The 24,700-nt window shown below is 43.6% G+C and overlaps 1 protein-coding gene across 1 annotated transcript in view; it reads right to left on the minus strand.

Annotated features, from left to right (window-relative positions):
- Nucleotides 1-22,710, minus strand: part of ZNF521 (zinc finger protein 521) — a 375,462-nt gene extending 352,752 nt beyond the window's left edge. The window contains exons 1-2 of the mRNA XM_038766760.1: nt 22,600-22,710; nt 21,544-21,584 (exon numbers count right to left, since the gene is read on the minus strand). Of these exons, the coding sequence (XP_038622688.1) occupies nt 21,544-21,583 (40 nt within the window). The 5' untranslated portion in view covers nt 21,584; nt 22,600-22,710. The remainder of the gene's footprint in view (nt 1-21,543; nt 21,585-22,599) is intronic.
- Between the last annotated feature and the right edge of the window lie 1,990 nt (nt 22,711-24,700).

Raw genomic sequence — 24,700 nt, forward strand, 5'->3', positions numbered from 1 at the left:
CCACTGTAAAGACCCAAAGATGGCATTTTTTTAATGGTATTTGTTAAGGGCTTACTACGGGCCATAGACTGTACTAAGCACTGGGGTAGATATGAGCTAGTCAGCTTGGACACAGTCCATGTCCCACATGGGGCTCACCATCTTAATCCCCATTTTACAGACGAGGTAACTGAGGCCCAGAGAAGTTAAGTGACTTGCCCAATGTCACAGAGCAGACAAGTGACTCCCAAGCCAATGCTCTAACCACAAGGTCATGCTGCTTCTCGTGACATCTGTACTGTGCTTACTGCGTTGCATTCAGCCATACAGATCTACAGTAACTCTCTCTGATACTGTCCCTTCACCAGAGAAAGAAAATGACTCTCTCCCCCTTCGAATGAAGGCACATCTCCTCCAAGAGGCCTTCCCTGACTAAGCCCCCCTTTCCTCTTTTCCCACTCCCTTCTGTATGGCCCTGACTTGCTCCCTTTGTTCTCCCCCCTCACAGCCCCTCAGCACTTGTGTACCTATCCGTAATTTATTTATTTATATTAATGTCTGTCTTCCCCCCTCCAGACTGTGGGTAGGCAATATGTCTGCTTATTGTTGTATTTTACTCTCCCAAGTGCTTAGTACACTGTTCTGCATACAGTAAGTGCTCAGTAAATATGACTGACTGACAAATTTCTATTGGTCAGGAAATAGTGAACAATTCCTGTCTCTGGGAACTCCCCAGTCATCGATAAATATTTATTTATTTTACTTGTACCTACCTATTCTATTTATTTTATTTTGTTAGTATGTTTGGTTTTGTTTTCTGTCTCCCCCTTCTAGAATGTGAGCCCACTGTTGGGTAGGGACTGTCTCTATATGTTGCCAGCTTGTACTTCCCAAGCGCTTAGTACAGTGCTCTGCACACAGTAAGTGCTCAATAAATACGACTGATTGATTGATTGATTGATCGACGAATCCGTGAGAAGGGTTGCCCTGCTCCCGGAATTCCACAGAAACACTGAACTGTACTGAATCTGTCTCTCTGTTGCCATGCATGAATGTTTTCTAGTCCTATAACATACAAAGGGGTGGGAGGAATTGGAAGAGAGGCAAGGAAGGCTGAGAGGGGAATATGAAAATGAGTCATCAGAGAAGTGTTGTTAAAGCAAGCATGATCTTGGGATGTATAAACATGAGGGTAGCATGTGCGAACAGTGAGGTAACCTCCTTTTGCTATTTAACACTGGTCAGGCCTCCATTAAAGTCCCAAGTTCAGGTTGAAGACCTGCAAAATAAGCCAGATGTGGAGAAACTGGAAAGGTCCCAAAGAAGAGCAATGAAAATGACTAAAGTTTTGGAAAATAGGGGAAAGGTTAAAAGAACAGAGTTATTTAGGCTGGGGGGAATATCTAGCAGAGGAGAGATTTAATTACAGCACTTGATATTCACCCCGCCCACAGTCCCACAGCACTTTTGTACATGTCCATAATTTATTTATTTATATGAATGATTGCCTTCCCCTCTAGACTATAAGCTCTTTGTGGGCAGGGAACGTATCTACTAACTCTACGTCGTATTCTCCTAAGCACTTAGTACAGTGCTCAGCATACAGTAAGCACTCAGAAATATGATTGATTGATTCTTTATTTTAATGTCTGTCTCCTGCTCTAGACTGTAACCCTCTTCAGGGAAGGGCCCATGTCAACTAACTCTGTTTAGTGCAACCTCCCAAGCACTCATTACAATGCTCTGCACACAGTAAGTCCTCAATAAATACCAAATCTTTGGTTACAGATTGCAGGGCTCAAGTTGGGGTCGGAGACTCAGGAATGGAGAGCTCAACTATTTTTCCCACAAGTGCCCGAGCATGAAGAAATTACCAAAGAGATGTGCGTATGTGCATTATAAAGAACTGTCAAAATATTGAGGTTTTTAACAAGGAAGCCTGAGGAAGTTGCATAGAAATCTGTAAACCAATCGACTTAGGGCCTAGGGGAAGGAGTATGGGCTTGGGAACCAAAGGACATGAGTTCTAATCCCGGTTCCACCACTCACCTGCTGTGTGATCTTGGGCAAATGACTTCACTTCTCTAGGCCTCAGTTCCCTCATCTGCAAAATAGGGATTCAATACCTGTGCTCCCTCCTACTTAGAATGTGAGCTACATGTGGGACCTGATTAATTTGTATTTACCCCAGCACTTAGTACAGTGCTTGGTTCATAGTAGGCTATTACAAATACAAATGCTATTATTATGAGGGCAAGGTGGGTGCCATGCTCTCCAAATGACATAACTGCTCAAAATCCCACCAGCCTCAATATTCTATGGTGACATAATATCACTATTAAATTCAAAGGGCAATAGGGTGTGAAGTTCAAACTTTATAGGAAAAGCTGATGAAGTATTCCCAGATGTCCAAAATAAGATTTATGTGGACACTGTACATGATTTGCTCATTCTGTGGTTGCTTGTTCATTGGCCTAGGCAGAATGGGAATAGTGGGTTATGGGAAAAAGGCAGACACTAGATTTTAAGTTCCTTGAGGGCAGGGATCATAGTTATCAACTCCATTATACTCTCCCAAATGTTCAGTATAGTGCTCTGCACGTGGTAACCAATAAATGCCTTTATTTGATTGACTGATTGGTATGATGATGGTGATGGCATTTGTTAAGCGCTTACTATGTGCAAAGCACTCTTCTAAGCGCTGGGGGGGATACAAGGTGATCAGGTTGTCCCTCGTGGGGCTCACAGTCTTAATCCCCATTTTACAGATGAGGTAACCGAGGCCCAGAGAAGTTGAGTGACTTGCCCAAAGTCACACAGCTGACAAGTGCAGAGCCAGGATTAGAACCCATGACCTCTGGCTCCCAAGCCCGGGCTTTTTCCACTGAGCCACGCTGCTTCTCTCTGATGCATACATGTATGTATATGATATATACATCTTGGCACCATTTTCTGGGAAGGGCAAGAAGCAGCCTAGTGTCCTTGTGGAGAGTACAGGACTGAAAGTCAGAAGACTTGAGTTCTAAGCTTGGCTTCACCACTTGTCCGCTGTGTGACCTTGGGCAAATCACTTTCTTTAAGGTATTTGTTAAACACTTACTCTGTGCCAGGTGCTAGGGTAGATATAAGCTAATCAGGTTGGACACAGTTCCTGTCACAAATGGGGCTCACAGTCTTAATTCTCATTTTATAGATAACAGACACAGAGAAGTGAATTCTCACAACAGGCAAGTGGCAGAGCCGGAAATCAAACCTAGGGCCTTCAGACTCCCAGGCATGGGCTCTTTCCCCAAAGCCACGCTGCTTCTAAATTCCCAATGCCTTAGTTCTCTCATCTGTAAAATGGGGATTAAGACTGTGAGCCCCTGGTGAGACATGAACTGTGCCCAAGCTGATTAGCTTGTGTCTACCCCAGCACTTAGTACGGTGCCTGGCACATAGTAAGCACTTAACAAATACCATTTAAAAAAAAAAACTATCAGAAGTGAACACATAATTATCCCACATTGGAGAACCCAAATGCACCTTTCCTACAGGAGGCGAAACTGGCGTAAAGGGATTGTGAGCTGGGTCTTGAGTCTCCAAACCAAAACCTGGCCACCCTCTTTGTGAAAGTTGAGGGTAGAGAGTTGAGAAAAGAGACAGGAAGGGAAAGGCTGGAGGATCTACATAGGAACAGGAAGATTGCAGTCCAGATAACATGAAGCCATAGTCATGGGAAGACACGACCTATCTTGCCTCCATAAATAGTCCGGAGGTGCAAATATTAATCCATTTTAACAAATGCCAAACAGTGAATTACCACCCTATTGTAGTGAGTCAGACTGCAGCCCAGAATCCCCTAAGTTATCCTTCAGACTTGCCTCTGGGCTCATATAGCATGAAGCTGTCATTCAAGTGACCTGAAGAAAGTAACTCAAGTACTTCAAGAGAAGCATCATGGACTAATGGAAAGAGCACAGACCTAGGAGTCAGAGGTTCTGGGTTCTAATCACAGGTCTATTACTCGTCTGCTGTGTGACCTCGGGCAAGTCACAAAACTTATCTGTGCCTCAATTATCTCATCTGTAAAATGGTGATTAAGACTGGGTGTCCTCTGTAGGACTGGGATTTTGTTCAACCTGATTATCTTATATCTACCCCAGTGCTTAGTACAGTGCCTGGCACATAGTAAGCACTTAACAAATACCACTGAAGAAGAAAAAAAAACTTCAACTAGGCCATTTCCATCAAGCCCAATATTTTGTCTCTGATTGTGACAGCAGAAGTCTTGGAAGACACCTATGTTTGTCCTTTTTGACATCCATCCTAATGCTCAGTAATGGACTGCCTAACATCTTCACCGATTACATGTGACACCAGAGCTTAATACAGTGCCTGACACATAGTAAGAGCTTAACAAATGCCATTAAAAAGAAAAAAAACTTCTCTCATAACATATAATGACAACTGGGTCATGAATCTGGGTGGCCAAACTCCTTTTGAAGTTGCTGATATTTTTCCGGTACAACTTCCTGTGAAAACATATCCTTCAAGACTTATCCTTTAAGACACTGGATGAAGAAATGTTCCCTTTGGTGCTGACCAGACTCTACATTTGAATAAGTGATGCTTTCATCTGCTGGAAGCTCTTTGTGGGGAGGGGACATGTCTACCAACTCTGTTGTACCTTCCCAAAGCACTTAATACAGTGCTCTGCACACAGTAAGCACTCAATAAATACCATTGATGATGATGATGATACACCCCTAGACCATAAGCCCATTATAGGCTGGGAATGTGTCTACCAACTCTGTTGTACAGTTGTAAGGTTGCCTCTGTTCTGAGAGTATTGAGAATCAACAGGGAAAGGTCTGTTGAGGGGGAAGGTGGGATTTTGGGGGGCTTTGAATGAGGGCTGAGGTGAGGAGAATTTGACGGGGGGCCAGACGGGGGAGATGGGGGGACTCTAGGCTGATGAAACAATGGAAACAAAGGGCTAGAGGCAGCCAAGACAAGAATGAGCAGTGAACAGTTTGGAGGTGAGGTTGGAAGATATGGGGAGGGGCTGATGCAGACCTGAAATGTAAAACATCAGTTAACTAATCAATCCACAATATTTATTTTGTGCAGGGCAATTTACCAAGGGCCTTGCAAGAGTATAATAGTGAGGGAAAATACAATCCCTGTCTTCGAAGAGTTCCCAATTTAACAGGGGAGACAGACACAAAATAATTTTACAGAGAGAAAGAAGCCTTAAATGGTCTAGTATACACATCAACATTTATAGAAGTACACAGGAAGTCAGGCATGCATTAAATGCTGAAGTGGGGCATAAGTGCTAAGATGGTAGTCGGGAAGCTGTGACCTGGGAGGAAGAAAATGAAAACCCTCCTGGAGGGGGTGAAATTTCAAAGGGACTTAAAGAAGGGGAGAGACGAGGAATTTGAAAGTGGAGGTGGGATCTTTGGCAGAAGAAGGGCATGAGCCAATGGTCAGAGGCAGGAGAATTAAGAACAAAGCACAGTGAGGAGACCAACAAAGAAGAAATGGAGAGTTGAAGCTGGGATGGAGTAAGAAAAGGAAGTGACTACATATGAGGAATAAAACTGGGAAATTGCCTTAAAGCTAATAGAAGTTTCTGCTTGATGTACTCATTGTGGGCAGGGAACGGTGTTTATCAAATCTGCTGATTGTACTCTCCCAAGCGCTTAGTACAGTGCTCTGCACACAGCAAGCTCTCAATTGATACGACTGATCAATTGAGTGATTGACATAGTAAGGACTAGGTGACCACTGGTGGTAAAAAGCAAGCGAGCTGGTGGAGACCTTCAATATGGAAAGGAGATTTTATTTGATGCTGTGGGTGATGAGCAGAATTTTGAGGATAGGAAAGAAGGGATTTCGTTCATTCAATCATATTTATTGAGTGCATACTGTGTGCCGAGCACTGTACTAAGGGATTCAGGAAGACAACCTGGGCAGCAGGATATAGAAGTGTGTACTGAAGTGGGGAAGAATCTGGAAGCAGAGAAACCAATAAGGAGGCTGATTTATTCTATTTCCCCTTTCCCTAATCAATTTCAATGTCTGTCTTGTCCTGTAGACTGTAATGTCCTTGTGGGCAGGGCTCACCTCCACCAACTTTCCTGTACTGTACTCTTCCGAGTGCTTAATGCAGTGCTCTGCACATGCTAAGCACTCAGTAAATGCCACTGATTGACTGGTACAGTGCTCTAAACACAATAAGCGCTCAACAAATACCATTGATTGATTCAGTTGTCTAACAGTGGCTTAATGAAGCTAACCTTGGGCTAGTCACTTTACTTCTCTATGCCTCAGTTACCTCATCTGGAAAATGGGTATGGAGACTGAAAGCCCCAAGTGGGACAGGGACTATGTCCAACCTAACTTGTATCCACCCCAGTGCTTAGACCAGTGCTTGGCACATAGTGGCTGCTTAACAAGTACCAGAATTATTATTATTATCATGATTTGAGTGAATTTATGGGACTCCATTAGAGTGTAAACTCCTTGAGGGCAGGGATTATGTCTTTCTCCTCTATTGTATTCTCCAAATGAGTTAGTACAATGCTCAGCATAGAGTGGGGGCTCAAAAAATACCACTGATTGCAGCATTTACTTCTTCTGTAACTTCCAGATCCCATCTCTAAGGAATATGACAGGACAGGGCAAGAAGATAAATCGGCTACAAAGGTTATCACCATCTCCTACTTAGATTGTTATATTGTACCCTCCCAAGCGCTCAGTACAGTTCTCTGCACACAGTAAATGCTCAATAAATACAACTGAACGGTTAAACTCTCCCAGCACTTATTTTTATGTGTTCTGCATGGAGGAAATGTGCAATAAATACTGCTGACTGATTCATTTTGTGCAAACATGATCTGTTTTGGTAGAAATAATTTATTACAGAGAATCTACCATTTTTGCCTTCCTAGAAATCCACCTCCTCTGGACAGCCTGCCACTCTGGCTGAAGTCAAGTGTGTATGTGGGGTGATGCGACTTTCTGGTAATTGTCAAATTGGATGTGATCTTCATTTTAAAAAAAGGTGCTGATCACTGGTCTATGGCAAGGGCAAAGCCAAACTTATGATCCGAACACTAGACAAGACTCTCCCAAATCCAGGATGAGTCCTCGTTCATGCTGAAGTGAATGACTGCCATTTGCAGACCTTTTTCAGAGGAGCGGTGTGGTCTTGTGGAAAGAGCAAGGGCCTGGGTGTCAGAGGACCTTGGGTTCTAATTCCGGCTCTGCCACATAACTTCTGTGTGACCTTGGTCAAGTTGCTTAACTTCTCGGTGACTCAGTTACCTCATCTGTAAAATGGGGATTCAATACCTGTTTTTCTCCTCAGATTGTGAGCCCTATGTCGAAGGGGGTCTGTGCCGACAGATTATCCTGCATCTTCCCCGGTGCCTAGAACATACTAAGTGCTTATATAGCACAATTATTGTGATTATTACCATTGTTATTATTATTATTATTTAATTCCATCAACCCTAGATTATCCACATTAATAGATGGGGAAAAGAATTCCACTATCAGAAAACAGAACAATTTGGGGCCTAGGTGAATAGTGGGAAAAGAAGACCAGGCTAGGGATGAAGAATTTGGGAAACCCGGGTATAGAGCATGGAGAGTGCCTTGGTGGCCAATCAAGCCATTGATCAATTTATTAATCAATGGTATGCACTGAGTGCTTACTGTATGGCAGAGCACTGGGCTAAGCTCTTTGGAGAGTACAATATAAGAGAGTGGGTAGACAAATTCCCTGCCTACAATGAGTTTACAGTAGAGAGGGACTAATCCAACAGTCTCTACTCCATCCAAATCCTTCTCAACCTCTCAGCTGCCTTCAACACGGTGGACCACCCCCTTCTCCTGAAAGCATTATCCAACCTCGCCTCACCAACACCTCGCTTTCCTGGCTCTCCTCCTATCTCTCTGGCCTCTCATTCTCAGTCTCTTTTCTGGGCTCCTCCTTTACCACCCACCCCCTAATTGTGGGGGGCCTTCAAGGTTCAGTTCTTGGTCCCTTTCTATTTTCCATCTACACCCACTCCCTTGGGGAACTCATTTGCTCTTCTGGATTGTGAGCCCATTGTTGGGTAGGGGCAGTCTCTGTTGCCGATTTGTACTTTCCAAGCGCTTAGTACAGTGCTCTGCACACAGTAAGTGCTCAAGCAATACGACTGATTGAGTATTCATGGGAATGAATTTGCTCCCATGGCTTCAACTACCACCTCTATGCAGATGATTCCCAAATCTACATCTCGAGCCCTGATCTCTCTCCCTCTCTGCAGACTCACATTTCCTCCTGCTTTTAAGATATCTCTACTTGGATACCCTGCCATCATTTCAAACTTAACGTGTCCAAAACAGAACTCCTTAGCTTCCCACCCAAACTCTGTCTTCCCTGACTTTCCCATCACTGTAGATGGCACCACCATCCTTCCTGTCTCACAAACCCATAACCTTGGTGTTATCCTTGACCCCTCTGTCATTCAACACACATATTTAATCGGTCAGTAAATCCTGTCAGTTCAACCTTTACAACATTGCTAACATCTGCCCTTTCCTCTCCATCCAAACTGCTACTACGTTACTCCAAAAATTTATCCTATCCCGCTCTGATACTGCATCAGCCTCCTTGCTGACCTTCTGGCCTCCAGTCTCTTCCCCACTCCAGTCCATATTTCACTCTGCTGCCCAGATCGTTTTTCTACAAAAGTGTTCAGGACATGCTTCCCCACTCCTCAAGAAACTCCAGTGGTTGCACATCCATCTCCACCTCAAACAGAAATCCCTTACCATTGGCTTTAAAGCACTAAATCATCTTGCCTCCTCTCTACCACACCATTGCTACTCTCCTACTATAACCTAGCCCACATTTTGCTCCTCTAATGCTAACCTAGTCACTGCCCCTTGACCTCCTCTATCTCACCACTGACCTTTTGCCCAAGTCCTGCCTCTGGCCTGGAATGCCCTCCCACTTCATATCTGACAGACAATTACTCTCCTCCCCTTCAAAGCCTTATTAAAGGCACATCTCCTCCAAGAGGCCTCCCCTGACTAACATTTCCTTTTCTTGAACCCGCTTCTGCATCACCCTGAATTGCTCCCTTTGCCACCCACCTCCCAAGCCCCCCAGCACTTATGTACATATCCATAATTTATTCATATTAATGTCTTTCTCCCCCTATAGACTGTAAACTCATTATGGGCAGGGAATGTGCCTGTTATATATGTTATATTCTCCCAAGTTTCTTAGTACAGTGCTCTGTAAACAATACATGCTAAAAACGATCGATTGTTTGATTGAGTGAAAAGGCCAACTACTGATACTCCAGAATAGTAGAAAGAAGAAGGGATGATAGACTCATACCTGATAGGATCTTAGAAATCTGACCCTGGGTAAGTCATTCATGGATAACCAAAAGTTGACACACCAGGCTTTAAACTTATGCACAGATAAGAACAAAATATGCTCAGGTATGCTATATCTGAGGAAACCCCACGCTAAGGAAAACACATATCAGAGTTTTAATCCCGGCTCTACCACCTGTCCTTGTTTTTTATTTACAGTATTTAGAGAAGCAGCATAACATAGTGGATAGACAATGGGCCTGGCAGTCAGAAAGTCATGGGTTCTAATTCTGGCACTGCCACTTGCCAGCTGTATCACCTTGGGCAAGTCATTTCACTTCTCTGAGCCCCAGTTACCTCATTTGTAAAATGGGGTTTGAGACTGTGAAGCCCACATGGGACAGGGATTGTGTCCAACCCAATTTGCTTGTATCCACCCAGCGCTTAGTACAGTGCCCGGCACATAGTAAGTGCTTAACAAATAACATAATCATTACTATTATTACTATTCGCTAAGCACTTACTCTGTTCCAGGCCCTGCACTAAGAACTGGGGTAGATACAAGCTAATCCATTTGGACGCAGTCCATGTCTCACATGGGGCTCACAATCTTAGTCCCCATTTTACAGATGAGGTAACAAGCACAGAGAAGTTATATTACTTACCCAAAGTCACACAACAGACAACTGGTGGAGGTAGGGCAAGTGACAACTTCTCTATGCTTCAGTTTCCTCAACTATAAAATGAGGATTCAATAACTATTTTCCTCCTGCTTTGACTGAGTAGGATGTGGGACAGGGACACTGTTTGACCTAATTATCTTGTCTCTACTTGGCATATAGTAGGAGTAAACAAATACCACTGTTATAATCATTATTATTATTATCAGTTTACTACAGTATGCATGCCTTGACCAGTCTGGCAAACATGCACGAAACTGTTTCAACATCACATCACCTTCTCACTGTATGGATGCACAATTGTCTGAAAAAACTGCCTAATATCTACTAGCATTAGTGAATGTACACAGCATGGAAAATCAAACTCCATAATGAAAGGCATCATGGAAATCTTAACTTCAAAGTTTGAAAATTTGGTACTCATTCCATCACTTACAACTTTCCAACAGCATGGGAAGTAGTGTGGCCTAGTGGAAAGAGCACTGGCCTGAGAGTCAAAGGATCTGGGTTCTAATCCTGGTTCCGCCATTTGCCTGCTGTCTGACCTGGGGCTTGTCACGCCACTTCTCCTGATATCCTCGGCAATAAGATGGGGATTCAATTCTTGTTCTTCCTCTTATTTACACCGTGAGCCCCATGTGAGACAGGGACTGTGTCCAACCTGATTATTTTGCATCTACCCCAGCGCTTAGTACAGTGCCTGGCATATAGTCAGTGCTTAACAAATACCCAATTATTTACAACTTTCTCCAACCCCCCTTGAATTCAGGGCTTCATGAAAAATTGTAAGAATAGTAGTGTTGTCCCAACACAGTAAAGCGGCCTAGTGGACTGAGAATGGGCCAGGGATTCAGAGGACTTGGGTTTTAATTCCGCCTCCATCACTCACCTGCTGTGTGACCTTGGGCAGATCACTTCACGATGCTTCGGTTATCTCATCTGCCAATTGGGGATTAAGACTGTGAGCCCTATTTGGGAAAGGGATTGTGTCCAACCTGATTATCTTGTATCTACCCCAGTGCTTAGTACAGTGCCTGGGACATAGTAAGAGCTGAACAAATACATAAAAAGAAAACACACACATACACATAGCTTTGTGCGGAAGCCTTTGAGCTGAACAAAAGCTGTGTTGCTCATCCAGTTCCCTGATAAAAATCCTCAGGCTGAGGTGCTAAGATGCTTTTCTCCAAAGTATCCCTTGCTTGAATGTTTAAAAGGATTGCCTTCCACATAACTCGACACAGTTCCCTGCAATTCTGTGTTTGGCAGTGACTTGGGGATAAATCACATTTTCCTTATCATGATCAGTTAAATATAGATCCCTATTCTCAAAGAGAGGATCTTGGAATCTTTCTTCAGTACAACTGGATTTGAAATACTCACTTGATCCATACTTATCAGTCAATTCATCAATAGTATTTTTTGAGTGCTTACTCCCTACAGAGCACTGTACTAAGCACGTGGGAGAATACAATTCAACAGATTTGGTAAATGTGATTCCCATCAGGAGCTTACAGTCTGAAAGGGCATACAGACAAGAAAAGAAATCACAAATAGGGGAAACAGTACTGTAAAAAGAAGCAGCATGGTTCAGTGAAAATAGAGCACAGGGCTGGGAGTCAAAAGGTCATGGGTTCTAATGCTGGCTCCACCACTTGTCTGCTGTGGGACTTAGGGCAAGTCACTTTGCTTCTCGGTGCCTCAGTTACCTTCTCTGTAAAATGGGGATTGAATCTGTGAGCCCCACATGGGACAGGGACTGTGTCCAACGCGATTTGCTTGTATCCATCCCAGAGCTTAGTACAGTGTCTGGCACACAGTAAGCGCTTAATAAATATCATTATTATTATTATTATAAGGGTATGTACCTAAGTGCTCTGGGGCTGGGGAGAGTAGCAAAGTGCTTAAGGGGCACAAAGCCCAGTCCATAGTTGACCCAGAGGGGAGAGTGGATAAGGGGAAATGAAGGGCTTAGTCTGGGAAAGCATCTTGGAGGAGGTGGGATTTTAAGAGGGCTTCAAAGGTAGGGTGAGTAGTAGACTGTCAAATATGAAGGGGGAGGGAGTTCCTGGCCCAAGACTGGATGTAAGCAAAGGGTCGGCATCAGGATAGATGAGATGAAAATTAATTACTTAATTTGGAAACTCATTTTAGCACTCTTTTCTTTTCATCAGCCCATTCCCCTGTCTTTCCTTTTCCCCTGCCCTGTCCTATGTTTTGTTTTTGGTTTTTCACTTTTGCAGCCTGCCAAGTTTAGGATAAAACAACAACAATGACAATAATAATAATATAATAATAATATCATTATTATTATTTCCTAAATGCTTACTACATTGCCATGAACTGTACTAAATCCTGGGGTTGAGGCAGTATAAACCAAACAGACACTGTCCCTGCCCTGCATGGTGCTCACAATCTAAGAGGGTGAGATGCCATTTAAATTCTATTTTACAGATGAGGAAACTGAGGCCCTGAAAAGTTAAGTGACTTTCCCAAGGTCACCCAGTGGGTAAGTCACAGAGTCAGGATTAGAACCCTGTCTCCCAGGCCTTAGGTCATGCTGCTTGTATCTTTTTTGCCTTCTACTGTTTTCCATGAATTTACAGGTATTTTCTCCTAATTTTTCCTTACCACTTCAGGCCCTGGCTTCATTCCCCACACAATTCAATAGCTTCCTATTACCAGAGCCTCTACCCCCCTTCATCCTTCCTCTTGTATCTGTTTATTGTCATATTGTACTCTTCCCAAGTGCTTAGTACAGTGCTTTGCACCAAGTGCTCAATAAATATGATTGACTGACTGACTGACACTTTGTAATCCTCTTGAGTTTTCTGTCGTTTGGGGATTCGTATAATCAGAAAGTTCCATGTTAAATTAATCTCAATCAAAAGTAATGTTTCACGCATGGTTGAAGAGAATCTGATCAGTGCATCTTTCTGTGAAAACTGTAAGCCTAAGGAGAGGCAGTGTGGCCCAGTGGAAAGAGCATGGAACTGGGAGTCCGAAGATCTGTGTTCTAAGCCTTGCTCTGCAGTATGATCTTGGGCAAGTCACATCACTTCTCTGTGCCTCAGTCAGTCAATCCTATTTATTGAGCACTTACTGTGTGCTAAGCACTGAACTAAGCACTTGGGAGTGTACAATACACAATGATAGTTCCTCATCTATAAAATGGGGATAGTATTACTTCTTCTCCCTTCCCCTTAAGACTGAGTTCCTAATGAGACAGGGACTGTGTCTGATCTCTTACCTTGTCTCTGCCCCAGTGCTGGGCACACAGTAAGCACTTACTAGAAAAGCACTCTAACTGAAGCCCCAGACTGAAATTCAGCAAGTTACTCAATCATAGAAGCCCCTACTTTGAATACTGTTCGAAGGAATATAATGCGCTCAACTGCATTCAGAGAGTACTTTAAAAAAGACAATGTTTTTCAATGCTGTCTGTGTGGACAATGTGCTTCTCAAACCGAAACTCCTCCCGGTGAAGGAAAAAGGAAGAACCCGACATAAAAGAGTGCAGTTCAAATGATGCTCTGAAATCCTACAGAATTGCCTTTTCAGTATTTCCTGGCTGAGAGCCTTTGGAGAAAAGGGAGCTTTATACACACACGTGCCACATTCGAATCTGGTGAATGTTTTGGGTTTTTTTTTTACGGCCAGATTATAAACCCTCGCAGATAGTCATCTAGGTTAGAAATGCTCACTGGGCTGTGCATTGCCGGAACAATGAGCTCGATCTTTTCTTCCATATCCAAACCTCTAGATGCCTTGGTCGGTGCCCCAAATTAAGACTAAAGCCACTGAAGTTTTAAAGAATCCTTGACTTACAGGATTTCTTTCACCTCCTATAATTGCTAAACTGGCATAATTACTCATACTTGAGGTGGTATGCGATGCACGCTTTTGCTCAAGTGTCTAAAATTAAAGTTTTTTTTTTAAAAAAACCTAACTATTGTACTTAGTTTGCAAAGATTTATCTCGTCAGACTTTCATGCCAAGTGTCACGTAATTATTTAAACCCTTTAAAAGCTTCCCTCACACTACCTGATTAATATGATAACAGAGTGATTGAAACTTGAAAAATGTTAACTTTAATGTTTAAGTTTTAATTGGTTGGTAATAACATTGTTGTGAAACATATTTTAAACCAGACAGGTACACCTTCACTACAACAAACAAGGTATATGCAATCTTTACCAGCCCTCTAGGGAGTCTCTGAATTTCAGACTTAATTGAAACTGAATTAGGAAGTCTCATTTCTGTCTCTCCCCTTCCCCTCCCCAAATGGAAGGAATTTTGATATCTGATGTCACTCTAGAAGTCAAAGGGAAAAAGAAAATCTCCAAATACATCTGGGGCAATACATTAGCCAGCTTGATGAAATGCAACATCATTCTCAATCAATCAATGGTACTAATTGAGCCCCTACTATATGCAGAGCACCATACTAAGCATTTGGTAGAGCATTCTACAACAGGGTTGTAGAGACGTTCCCTGCCCACAGTGAGCTCACAGTCTGGACGGGGAGACAGACATTAATATAAATAATTTGCACATTCTTACTTCTGTTTCAGGGCTGTCACCAACATATCGTTTCCAGTATAAAATCACCAGGAAACGGTGCTTAATTGATAACTCTGCTTGAGTATGATGGAAACACTGCATGTTTGAGATGATTTTCTTCCTTATAAATAACCCAAAATAGGGAGGGTGGTTGTATCAATTAAATCCTGGCATTTTAGAGAACGCCTTCTATGACAATGGATTTCAACTAGTCCTTACGGGAGGCTGCGTCATGTGAATTAATAAGATACACCAATAGGAGCAATAGGCTTTCCAAGAAATCCTAGATCATAATGCAGGACTGTTTTCTCCAATTTTGAGATTACTATAGCTAGTGCAGTGACATCAGCTAGCGAAACCAAGCAGTATTTCTATTCATGAGTCGTATTTATTGAGCGCTTATTGTGTGTAAAACACTGTACTAAGCACTTGGAAGAGTACAACACAATATGAAAGACAGATTCCCTGCCCACGCGTTAAGCCATCTTTCACAAAACATTGCAGCCAATGGAAATTGGCCTTTCACTGGTATTTATTGAAGCAATGTTTGCGAACGGCCTTCCTTTTCCAAAATGGACCTGCTTTGGTAAGATAAAGGGAAACTGTCCACAAGGTTTAGACTGGACCCAATAAGGAAACAGAAAGAACTGATCATAATTACGAGGAATCCAAAGTTGATCAATTCTGTCATCACCATTAGCCATCACTGCTGTCAAAGAGAACCGCTACAATGAATTTTAAGGGAAAGACAAAAAAGAATGACCATAAACAGCTTGTATTCTTTAAAGCTGCTAATCTCAACACACTTCGTATTGTCATTTTTCATGGAAGCTTTTGTGTTTGGCTTCCTCATTTTTGCCCCTTTCGGCAGGCCACCCACAATCTGCTCATCAAAGAGATGATTTGCCTTAAAGCCAAGTGGAATCTGACGAATTTCGGCTCCCGCCCTTTAAGAAGATGTTGCCAGCACTGCTTGGGATCCTGAATTCCCGTCACTTTGGAAAAGGCCCACTGGACCATCAGTACTGGAATTCTGAGTGGGGCCCATGGGATTCAGGCCAACAGTAATTGCTGTTTTTGTTTATGCTGGATTGTTTCCTGATTGGACTATAATCAATCTAATGACTTCAACATCTAGTCGGTATAATTTAGAGGTGGTGGAGGGGAAGGAACAGTTAACTAGTCGGTAGACTGCACAAAAAATACAACCGCAAGAGTCTGGAGAGAATATGAATGTCATACTCTGGATCCCGTTCTAACATTTCTAGAACTCTGACCATGCTGGTCGGGTTCCACAATGCTCAAAAGTAGCATTTCGGGCTTTATCCTCTAAATGAATTAACAGGGAACAATTCCCATTAAGTATTCTTTATGGACTTGCTTTAGTTTCAAAGACCAGTCAAAAAATAAAAGCACATCATGCTTAACTTATAAACCAATTCTATGCAGAAACAGAAGGTAGCGCATGATTAAAAACTCAGCCTGTTTTAAAGCACAGAACTTTCATAAGACTTTGCTTTACCACTCTGAACTAGGGTCAGGGACTGTAGCTAATTCCCACTGGTGAATTCTCTCCCAGCGCTTAGAACAGTGTTTGGAACACAGGAAACGCTTAATACTGTTACTACTATTACTATGACTAGTACTACTGCCGTGCCATCATTTCCAGGGGAGTTTTCCCAACCTAAGAGAACATGCAACTCTGCTGGAAAAAAAAACTTGCCTCCTTTGGAAGCAACGCACTCCTAACATAACCTCTGGTCCTTTGTGTAATTCTACTCATATACTAAGAAGAAAACTTGGAAGTTGACAAAGAAAAAGAAAAATGTATAAATAAGGACTTGCAAATTCAGTCTTTCTATTAAATTTGTGTGACTCTACAAGTTCCCTGTGGTGACTTATTTAAGAGCATCAATTTCCAGAGATTTTTCACTAGAGAGTGTGGCCTAACACGGAGGCTTCTGACCCTTTCAGGAGGTCACGGATAAAAAAAAATCCACTGCTTTTTCACTCCGACACTGCGCTTATTTTTTTGAACATGACATGGATGACTGAATTTTTTGTCACTTCATCGTATTTCTAAACATATGATTTCGTATCAAAATCCCTTAATAAGTACAAAGGAAGCCAAATGAGAAAAAAAAAGTCAGTCCTAAGTGCGATATCTTCAAAACGTGCCAAGTTCCAAAGGGGTTAGCCATTGCGGAAGCCAAGTTAAACAAGATTTGCTGGGGGTTCTTTTTCCCTTGTTTCCCCAGACCCCTGCCAAAGGTTTCTGGTGGGGTTTGAGAAATGCCCGAGGGATATGAGAGACATGATGATGTCTCCTGCTTAACTACACCATTTAAATACCTCTCTCTTCCCCTGGCCTTGCCCACACTTTGTAAAACTTGGCCCTTTCTGGACATATCACACCTAAAGGAAACTGACCCCAGCCACACCCTTTAATGAACAAGTTAAAAAAAAAGGTTTATGATCAGGTAAAAGGGCTGGGAGCTTTCTATTAGAGGATCACCACAAGACATGGTGCAAAGGATTAAGAAGGAGGAAAATAGGTCAACTAGCAAATCTGGTGTGAGTGAATCGGAGCCACTCCAAGCAACCTGGCAGCAGAACTTAGTAATCTGGTCCATCCAAGTATGGAGAGGGAAGGTATGGGAGAGAATAAATGATCTTGTCGACCTAATCAATCAATCGATGATATTTATTAAGCACTTACTGAGTGAGGAGCACTGTATTAAGGGCTTGGGACCTAAATGGTGAGGCGGTTGTTGGAGGAATGGGTTCTTGATTTTTTCACACGAATATGCATCTCCTTGGTCCTCAGAAAAGAAAAAAAACACCTAATTTGTAACATTTTCTTTTTTACTTTAATGATGGAGATTATATCCTTGACAAAAGGAGGGCAGTTTCTATTGCGGACCAGAAGCTTACAAGCTACCTTGCAAGTGCCCTGATAGGACAGTTGGATTAGAGGTAGCAGCAAACCCCCACCAAAAAAAAAAGAAACAAAAAAGAAACAAACATAAAACCCAACTAAAAAAAAATACTCACTAAAAGGAGGAAAAAAAATAAACAGAAAATGATTGATTCAAAACACTACATTTATAAGAAATTCAACCAGACTTCTTTCCTGAGTTATTTTATGCATTTAGTTGAAGATAAAATCTCCAAACTTAACTGTCATTTTGTTTTAATGTTTTTACCTGCCTTATGTAACTACTCCCCTGAGACACAAGTTTCAAATTATGTTATCAGAAGTGACAGCCATATCAGAAATATCTTTTAAACCTTGTTTGTTAAAGAAAGAGTGCCTATGTACAAGACAAGTTAGAAATTTAATGCATGACTCCATGTTTTATTTAGAAAGGTAAGTACTCCGTGGTTTACAATGGCTCTTTCAAGTGAGCTCATAAAATAATTTACAATGGTCTGAAGCCTTTCATTTTAAAATGCAGTTGAGTATTCTCACTTGCTCTAATTACTAATCAGTTATTTAGAAAAGGAGATAAACTTATGTAAACACTCTGTCCACACTGAAATTATGGAGGTGGGCCACAGTTACACTTTCATGCTTTTGAAAGTCAAAATAAAATAGTCTGAACAGCTAAAAAATAAACAAGAGATTAAGGTTACAAAACACTTCCCTAACTTCTCTGTTGCTCTTTTCCTACCTGCTTAGATTAGGACTAACACATTTTCTGGCCTTCTAAATCACACAAAAATGGGCACCTTCAAGGTAAGTATAGAGAAAGTAAAAAGCTGGAGAAAGAGGTTAAACATCTGAACAATGATATCTTTATCTCCAAGGTCCCGTCCTGTTGCAACCTGACACAACTGATTTATTCTTCCTCTTATTTTATTATGCAAATTCACACCATGTCCAGAAGCACACATACTTCTGGTTGGGTATTACAGCATTTTCAAAAACATATAAAGCTTCCTTCTACCCAAACCCAGTCAAGTCCTTTCAAAACCCAATCCTGTATTTTGCTACTTGCTCATTTGAGGGACCTCTAAGTAGTTGGTCCAGCATGAAAAGCCACTGTGTCCAGGACCGGCCCAGAAAATGGAAAATGATCCACTGTTTTTATTTCAAATGTTTCACGGACAGCGTGGCTGTGAAAAGTAGGAACAACATTTCCTAGAGGAGACATTCGGATGGTATTTCAGCAACATGTCACCATAACAAAGGACAATCTGCCCCATTTACTCATTTTGATTTGGCATTTTTATTCGGCTTGCTACAAGATGCACAAGTCTGAATCGCAAGTATGTTTCGGGTTCAACTTGTCTAACACTGTGCTGCGAATAAAGCCAACTGACGGCCTCACTGACTGCCCATGAAATCTGATGTGTGAATAAATCCTCTTTAGGGAAGCCCAGGAAATAAACGGAGTCACGATCAACAGAACTTTCATTGTGGATTCATTCCGAAGGCAGGTGAGCGGACACTCCTGTAACTGCTCAGAAGCTGCCGACTAACAAAACGACGGATTGTACAAACTTCAATTAACTTCAAAAGAAAATGTAATCAACTAAGGAAATCTGCTGCAGAGATGCCAGACCGTTTTTATATCCATTCCCCCCGTCCATGGGTTTGACAGTGAGCCCCTTGGAGTTAAATTCTAAGAAGCAAAGAGCTGCAGAGTTAAATTCTCTAAGAACCAAAAGATCGGCTCAGAGTGAAAGGGATACTTTATTCTGGACTCCTCAGACCATGTTACTTTGCATCGGTTTGAAAAAGTCATCTCTCTGTGTCCAGAACCCACATGCTAGAGTTACATATAAATAGATGCCAACACACATGCAAGCACACACCCCTCTAGATTTACAGGCTGCTGTTTTGATAGTCCATCAGGCCTGAGGGGAGTTGTTTCCATAAAATGTGCCGCCCAAATGATCGTGGGGCAGCCTCATCTCACATAATACATTCTCCACCTCTTTAAGTCCCAGCTCATTTCTCCTAAACTTCATCCGAGCTTCAGGGAAAAGAAAACATTGTAAGCTCTGGTGACCCTCCCCCCAGTCAACTCCATCTTCCCAGGAGAAGAAAGGGCCCAGTGTGTGTGTGTGTGAGTGTGTGTGTGTGTGTGTGTGTGTGTGTGTGTGTATGTGAGGTCTCTGTTAATAGAGTTCATAAATACACACAAGGCTGGGGGCTGAGGTGAGGATGAGAGGGAGTCCCTGTCGCCTGGAGCTGTCAGGCTGCACGCAGGGTTCACCCCACCCAGCCCCAAAACTGAGCTTGTCTGGTGCTTGAAACTGGGGAAAGGGGTGGAGGTGGGGAAAAGGGGGAGGAGGCACAGGAGAGAGTGGAAAGGGGGGCAAAGGAGGAGAGGAGGAAGAGATGGAGGAAAAGAGGGGGTAAGGGGAGAGGAGCAGGAGGGGGGATGAAGAGAATGCACATGAGGGGGAGGAAAAGGAGGAGGAGAAAAGGAGCAGCAGGAGGAGGAAAAGGAGAAGAGGAGGAAGAGAAGAGGGGGAGGAGGGAAAGGAGAAAAGGAGGAGGAAAGGGAGAAAAGGAGAAGAGGAGGAGGAAAAGGAGAAGAGGAGGAGGAGGAGGAAAAGGAGAAGAGGAGAAGAGGAGGAGGAGAAGAGAGGAGGAAGAGAAAAGGGGAGGAGGAGGAGGAGGAAAAGAGAGGAGGAAGAGAAAAGGGGAGGAGGAGGAGGAGGAAAAGGAGAAGAGGAGGAGGAGGAAAAGGAGAGGAGGAAGAGGAAAGGAGAGGAGGAAGAGGAGGAGGAGAAGAGGAGGAAAAGGAGAGGAGGAAGAGGAAAAGGAAAAGGAGAAGAGGAGGAAGAGGAGGAGGAGGAGGATGCTCCTCCGAGGGCCCATGATTGCCTACTGCGGGGGGAGGTAGAGAGGGCCCAGAGGCCAGGCTAGGCTGGAGCAAGGAGTGGGGGGTAGTGGGAGGGGGCTCCTGGCGGACTCTCCCCGGGACGTTCCCGGCCCCGCCACATCCTCACAAGCCGCCCTTTGTCCTCCTCCTCCTCCTCCTGGCGGAGTTTTTTTTTGTTTTTTTTTTGCTTGCTAGCTTGCTTTCTCTCGCCCCCCCCCCCCTTCCTCAGGGCTCCTGTTCTCCGGGTGAACGCACCCCCTTTTCCTCCCTTTTCCCCTGCGGGGGTCTCCCCGCGCCCGGGGTCGTTGGGGGGGAAGGGGCTGCACGTGACCAGCTCCTCCACATTCCTCTACAGCTCCGGCTTGCAGCCATCACCAACTCTGCGCCCCCCAACCCAATTCCCTCCTCCTCCACCACCTCCCCATCCCCCCCCACAAACCCCCCCACTAAAACTTCCCTCCCCAGGCCCAAGGGGGAAACCTCTCTTCTCCTGCCTAAAAATCCCTCCCACCCCCCAAAAAAGAAAAAAAATAAAGTGGTGGGGAGGAGGAGGGAGGCGGCAACACAAACTTTCTTGCAAAAGGGACGGACGCGGTTTAATTAGCTTATCATCTTTGGGTGCCTAATATAAGGGAGGGCTTTTGGAGGATGAAAAAAAATACACACACACCCACACAATCACACACAATCACACACCCATTACGCCTCCTTCCATCACCCCAGTTCCGCTAGCTAAAGAGGGAGAGGGAAAAAAAAGCTCGTTGTGGGCAAGGATGCGTTTGATGTGGTAGTGTACGCTCCCAAGCGCTTAGTACAGTCCTTAGGGCCCAGCAAACAGCTCAATCGATAGGATCAGTTAATGCATTCAAAAATTAAAAAGGCACCGGAAAGTTTGGGCCGCTGCTAAGCTCTAAAAATCACACACACACACCCCCCAAAAAAGAAATGCACCGCACAAACTTTTCCACCAGGCTGGAGGGGGACCATATGGGCCCAAGCCTGGGGCGACCCCTTGTCCTTTGCCGCCCACCCAATGTCCCAAGCCCCGGGACCCCCAGGATGGGGGGGAAAAAGGCAGAGGGAATCTGGGGAGGGTTTTTGTGACTTACCTTTGAGGGATCTCGGTTTCGCTTGCTTGCGGCGAGACATCCTAAAAGCAAACAGCTGAAGTTGTTTCAATCCAGCCCTATAAGAGACTACACTTCCTTAGAACCGGTGCAAGGACTTCCACTCTTTTTTTTTTTTTGAGGATTTTTTAAAAAATTTTCCCCGCTCCCCCTTTCTCCCAGCTGGAGGAGGGGTGGGAGGGTTGGGGGACTGGAGGGATTTTATTTTGGTGGTGGGGGGGGTGGGGGGTCTTTCTGTCCAAAGCTGCTGGAGCGGTTGCTTGTCTCAGCTCCCTCTGCTGCAGCACCAAACTTTCCAAGCTTTCGACCCCCCACCCCCACCTTCCAAAAAAAAAAAAGGGAAAGAAAGAAAGGAAGAAAAGAAAACACTTTCAGACGCCTCGAGGAGCCGTCAGAAATGCCCTCCAACACACACGCACGCACGCAAATCTGTTATTATTTTCATTCCGATCGGATTTCCATCATCAATGAAAACAGGAAAACTAGGGAAAAATTAAGTCTCGGCTTTTTGCACCGCTCTCTCTCCCCCCCAACTCCGACTATGTCTTTTTTTTTGGTAAAAAAAAAAAGAAACAGCATTGGATTTGTTTACCATGCGATTCTTTTGTAGTTTTTTTCGGGGTGGGGGGGAATAAATCTAAATTCAACTATGCAACAAAAAAAATCCAAAAAAAAAAAAATTCTCCCACCCCTCGGTTGCAAAAAAAAATAGCAAAGGAGGAAAAAAATACTTTTTTTTAATTTCCCTTTTTTCCACCCACCCGAAAGTATTTTTTTTTTAAAAAAAAGCTCTTTTCTGTATTTTGGGCAGGGGGCGTTTGGGGGGGGTGGGTATCTTTTTTCTGGTTGTATTTTGTTTTTGGTGCGCGTCTGTCCCCCCCGGTTTTTTGGGGGTGCGGAGGCAGCGGTTCTCGCTCGGGCTAAGACTGGTTCAGCAGAGGAGGAGGAGGAGGAGGAGGAGGAGGAGGAGGAGAGGCAGGAGGAGGAGGAGGAGGAGGAGGAGAAGTGTGCGCTGTGGGCTCCCTCCTCATCACAAACCTGCAAGGTCTTGGACTGCGCTGTCGCTCCGGTAGTCCACATAATAATGGAAAATGGAAGCATAGCCCCCAAAGCCATCAGGATGGCTCCAGAGGGGGCCCCTAACCCGCAGGGACTCGCTCTGCACGTAATCACTGAGGAAATCATTGTCAGCCTGCCTGCACTCACACACAGACAGAGGGGCATGATTAAAAGGCGAGAGAGAGGGGGAGAGGAGGAGGAGGAGGGAGGAGGGAGGAGGAGGAGGAGGAAGGGGGGGGTCCCCACCAAGATCCGGACTGGAAAACCCAGACAGTCAGACCTGGATCAGGAGCCTCTTCTGCAAAAGGAGAACACCCCCCCCACCCCCATTTCCACCCCCCCAACACCCACACAGCCCCCCCGTCCACCCCCACCCCATCTCCATCACCTCCTCCTTTCCCCCTTCCCTCCCTCACACCCTCTCCCCCTCCCCTCCCTCACATCCATGGACACTCCTCCGCCTCTGAAACGTTATTAGACCTCCACAGCGAATCTCTGGTCTCCTCTTTTCTCTTTAGAAATTAAAGCGGAGCAGTAGCTGAAAATGAAAGGTCCCCCTTCTGGTAGGATGGATGTAAAAGAAGGCAACATTTATTGTTTTTTTCCCCCTCCTTTTAATTATTATTTAAGGGAGGAAAAGAGAAAACTCATTACTCGAGCTCGCAGTGTGGGACTCTGTTGTGAGCGTTGCTGTTGTTGTCTTAGAGTTAGCGGATTTATTCCCTTTTGATTTTTAGAGCCAGAAACAGACCGGCATCCCAATCTTGTTTGGGGTTTTTGATAAAGCTCGTTTTGCTGGAAAGTCTGATGAGAGAGGATGGTGCCATGGATTTCAAATGAATCAGCTAGTAATTTCACTCCTTTAAAACTCACTTTACATCGTTACTGAAGGCATAGGCTTTATAGGGTTTTTTAAAGAACATTTGTAAAGAGGTAAGAAAATGCTAAATTATGAATTTGTTGGCAGGAAAGTGCTTCTACAATGAATTGAAATGTTTTGCTTTCTAACTTTTTGCCTGCACTGAACCAGGGCAACAGATCCATCCTCTTTCTAGACTTACTTCCAGCTCTTCTGTTAGGAATAAAGGATCATTCTGTATTGGACAGGGCTCAAAAGTTATGAGATTGTGCCCAACGACCCGAATTTGAGTTGGCTTTCAGAAATCTTCGATGGAAACTAATCAAGTATTAATTGTATAAACATATAGATGTACCAAAATTAGAACAAATTGTCTTTCCACATAGTCCATTCAGGTCGATTAGCAGCAAAGTGCCAAAAATCTCAAGAAAGTGCTTTGGGTGAATCTTTCCCAGAATTAACCTGCCTTGAAAAGCAACACAAATTAGGAAGGATGTCTTCATGTCAAATAGATATTTTTCTTGTGATTCAGCCACCACTATAGTTTAGCCAGTTGGGGTTCATCCGTAGAATTATGAAAATTTTAGATCAGACTGTGATTCTGTCAGATGCCACTCTGCCTCATTCTGCACAGACGAAACATATTACCCTCGCCATAAGAAGAGTTTGGGGTTGTCCATAAAGTTAAAAATAATTGCTAAAACCAAGGTATTAAAATCACCCATTGTTACTGTTAACTTCGGAAAGGTTTGGTTCAGTTTCACAGAGATCGTTCCAGAGAGCAAACCATATTTTGGAAGTGTTTTCTTTTTTTTTTTCTTCATATAGCCTTGTGGGTGCCACACTTTCACATAATGATTATGTTTTATATATGACAGGAAGCATCTGTAGTCCTCAGCTTTGGGTGCAGACTACAGCTTGATAAAATCTGCATCTAAGCTTTGCTTTTTCGAGGGAAACAAGTCTATTTAGAAAAGTCTAACCTCCTAAAAAGCCAAAATTCATGAAACTTTTGGGGGCTCAGCAGGTTCTACTGCTGTATTCCTGTTTCTATTTTTTCCCCCTAAAGCATTGCTGCTTGTGCTTTAGTGAAATCTAACCTCTGTCCTCTCCATTCTGAGCTGTTTTTCCACTCCTGCTTTCTCTTCTTACATGTTGATTTGTTTGCCTTCTGTGCTCTCCCTCTGTGTTAAACGTTCTCCTTTGCTTGGGTCAGCCCCT

The sequence above is a fragment of the Tachyglossus aculeatus genome, chromosome 25 (assembly GCF_015852505.1).
Source record: "Tachyglossus aculeatus isolate mTacAcu1 chromosome 25, mTacAcu1.pri, whole genome shotgun sequence".
Classification (NCBI taxonomy): domain Eukaryota; kingdom Metazoa; phylum Chordata; class Mammalia; order Monotremata; family Tachyglossidae; genus Tachyglossus; species Tachyglossus aculeatus.